General features: G+C 51.4%; 1 protein-coding gene across 1 annotated transcript in view; it reads right to left on the minus strand.

Moving 5' to 3' along the window:
* Nucleotides 1-811: 811 nt before the first annotated feature.
* Nucleotides 812-3,344, minus strand: part of PAPPA (pregnancy-associated plasma protein A, pappalysin 1) — a gene marked incomplete at its 3' end in the record, with an annotated part of 155,726 nt that continues 153,193 nt past the window's right edge. Inside the window, exon 12 of the mRNA XM_008581790.1 lies at nucleotides 812-1,025. Coding sequence (XP_008580012.1) covers nucleotides 812-1,025 — 214 coding nt within the window. The remainder of the gene's footprint in view (nucleotides 1,026-3,344) is intronic.

Consider the following 3,344-nt stretch of genomic DNA (forward strand, 5'->3'; position numbering starts at 1 on the left):
CACAGTGCAACATTTAACACTTGCAACCACCCTGTGGGGTAAATATTACCAGCTTGTTCCAAAATAGAAAACTGAAACTCACCACAGTGAAGTGACTAGTCCGAGAACACAAATTTGAGAAATGGTAATGGGGAGATTCAAACCCAAATAAGAGCATTACCAAAGCTCATATTTTTTCCAGGAAACATCCCCTCCTACCTCTAAACTGATGCATTAACAGATGCCAAATTAAAAGCATTGATGGAGTGATGTTATGCAGTTAAAAGACAGGCCCCGAGACCACTAAGGGGATCTCAGGGGCTAGGCTTGTAGAAGACATGGAGATTTCACCTGTCACTGAAACACACAGTGAACAGGGGTGAAGCAAATGCTAGTCCCACACCATGCCCCTCAATTTAGGAGGATTATGCCTCTTGTCTATTTACCTAGGAAGCAGAATATTCCAACATTTCTGAACTGAAAGACAGCTAATCCACCTGCCCTCTCTTTGTTCAGATAGGGATATTGAGGCCCAGAGAAGGAAAACGATATTCCCAGAAACCCCCCTGCAAGCTATTGTGAACCCTGCTGCTGCGAGCCAGGTAAAGAAGGTTCTCTTTCCACCCCAATCCCTGCTTCCTTCACTTGTCCCCAAAATTCAGGGTCTTGCAGTCCTCTCAAGCTCAAAGGCAGAGCAGCCAGCAGCTAGAGGATGGAGAAGGGAGAAACTCACAGACTTTTTACAGCAACACAAATGGCTACCCAGCTTCAGAGCTGCACTGACTCCACTTGGCTACAAATGGCCAAGGGCGAGTAGGCCCAGGGTCCTTACCTCTGTTCAGCAGGGCTGTAGGTCTCCCCTCTCTGGCAGCTGCTCAGGGTGACGGGGTCAAAGTTGTCGAAGGAGCGGAGGGCCACCCCCGAGATGGCGACGAGGGGCGAACTGAAGCTCACACGTACCGCCTGGCTGTGGTAGAAGGGCTGGCTGAGGTCATGGACCACCGGGATAATCAGGGGATTGTTCCTGCAGCTCAGGACATGGAGGCCTGTCAGGGGAGACAGAGAGGCCGGGGGGCCAGGCTCATTACTCAAGGCCAGTCACACCCTCCCCAACGGACCCTTCCCGAAGCCCCCAGACCCTTTCATGTCACTGCACAAAAGCACCATTGGGCGGCCGGTGGGGATTTTGAGTTTGATTGAAAGTTTCTTTGTCTGCCTTTTTCTCTTGGTTCCAAATCTTCCCAATCCCTCTGCCTCCCTGCCCCCTAAGCTTTCCCTTTACCTAGCTCCCACAGCCCCTCTCCCTCCCCCAAATGGCCACCCCTCAGCCAAGCATCCCAGGCCCTCACCTCCCTCCCTCATTGCCTTAGAGCTTGATGGTCTGAGTTGCTAGTTTTCAGGCTACGTGCAGGGTCAGTCATAAAGGTGATAAAAATAAGTCATAGCAACTGGCCCTTCCCAGATACAAAGCTGGATGGATCTCATCGGTAACCTGTGACCCTGGAAACAGCCCTGTGAGGGAAAGACCTCTATGCCCAGACTGCAAAGACTGAGAATCATGGTCAGAAGGTGGTCTTCCAGAGGGACACAGCACAGTCATGGCACAAAGTCCAAGGAGAATCCAAACTTGTCTTGCTCAAAGCCCCTCTATTCTTTCTAGTACAGGCTGCAGGTCCCCAGACTTCAGGAAGGAAGAGGAGCAGGAAGAAAAGATACACTGAAGGGGAGGGGAAAGGAATGGTGCAGAGGGATGGACTTGGTGAAATGGAAGCTGGCTTTGTTGTGTGGAGGACCTGGGTGTGAATGCTGGTTCAGTTCCCAACGCTGGGAACTATAGCTAAAACTCCATTTCCCCATCTGGGACATGGTATGACCCTAACCATGGCCCGGCAGGCTTGCTGTGTTGAGAGAGTGCTCCCTTGTGGGAGCAGAAGCTCAGAGTCCAGCAGGTGCCCTTTTCTGCCCTGCCCTCTTAGAGCTGTGAAGCTACTGCTGGGGGTCCTGGAAGGCCGAGGACAGGAGAACATGGTGGGGTGGGACAGGAACATGTGGAAGCCCCAGGCATCAACAGCAGGATCCAAGGAGCATCTACGGAGCCAGATTTTTTTCCACTCTGCTGAGAAACCTGTCCTTAGAGCCCTTTGCAATGCCAGCACAATTATGAAAATATTTGCTTCTCATTTAGGGAAATTTCCCAGGAATCCAGATAAGTCCAGAGGGGTTTTCTTTCTCTTCCTTATTAATATGTTCCCCCTTGGCTTTAAAACTCACTAAATAAACAAAAAGCCCTCCCTACTCCCTTGTCTTCTGTCTGACCCTGAAATGACCCCTTGCCTGCTTGCGTCGTACGGGTCTTTGAAATCAACTCTCTGCGGAATGGTGTGGGCACCACTTTGAAGTGCGGGCTCCAGTGCTGACCCAGAATTCCAAACACTTGGAATGGCTGCCCAGGGCTCTCCAGGGCGGATTAGAAATGTGGAGCACGTAGTAGGAATTTTTCAGTGCCAGGTGCTGTGCTAGGCATGGTCACAACAGTGTACAATAATATCTCCCTCTGCACCATGCTCTCCCAAATGAGCCACGGGCTGGCCCTGCAATATCTCCCTTTGACGGTAAGGTGGACGTTGCTGTCCTTGCACATATGAAGAAAGCAAGGCTGAGCGAGGTGCTGAGAGGCTGAGAAATCGCTCACAGTCTCAAGGTGAGCAAGTGGCTCGGCCAGGATACATGCTTCGGTTGTCAGCTGTGGAGCCAGCCTGTTCCTCCAGGCCACAGGACACGTGGGTAGGCAGAGGTAACACTACAGTGACATTCTGGCCCTGGTCCACCCACTCGGCCCTGAATAGTAGGTAGGACCTGACTGTTCACCTGCCTCCCCACTCCTGAACCTGATGGAAATGTCCTCCTTCCTGCTCCCATGGGGAACTTCTCTGGAGGTTGTGCTGGAGATACGGTCATCACCTGGGGGGTTTCACGGACACCTCTGGCTATAGGATAAAGAAAAATGGGCTGGGATTCTGGAAACCTGGCTACTCAGTCCTGACTTGACAGGTGACTGGGGGTCAATCAGTGCCTCTTTGGGTCTCAGGTGCTAACATGTCCAATGGGGAAATGGCCCTTGCTCAGTCTCCTTCTCAGGGTCTTTTGAGGATCATATATGATGTCTGAGGTCTCTGGCAAAAGGGAGCTATTGAAGAGAAGGACTTGACATTGGCACCTTATCCCCATGTCTGCCAGATCCAGGTTTCCCTGAATACACAACCACATCTTGATTTCAGGGCAACCAGAACGCCAAACAGAGGAGAAGCAAGAAAGAGAAGAGAGAAGGAAGAACTCATTCTAAGCTGATCCTCGCACTGCCCACG

Source organism: Galeopterus variegatus, unplaced genomic scaffold (assembly GCF_000696425.1).
Source record: "Galeopterus variegatus unplaced genomic scaffold, G_variegatus-3.0.2 Scaffold2462, whole genome shotgun sequence".
NCBI classification, from domain to species: domain Eukaryota; kingdom Metazoa; phylum Chordata; class Mammalia; order Dermoptera; family Cynocephalidae; genus Galeopterus; species Galeopterus variegatus.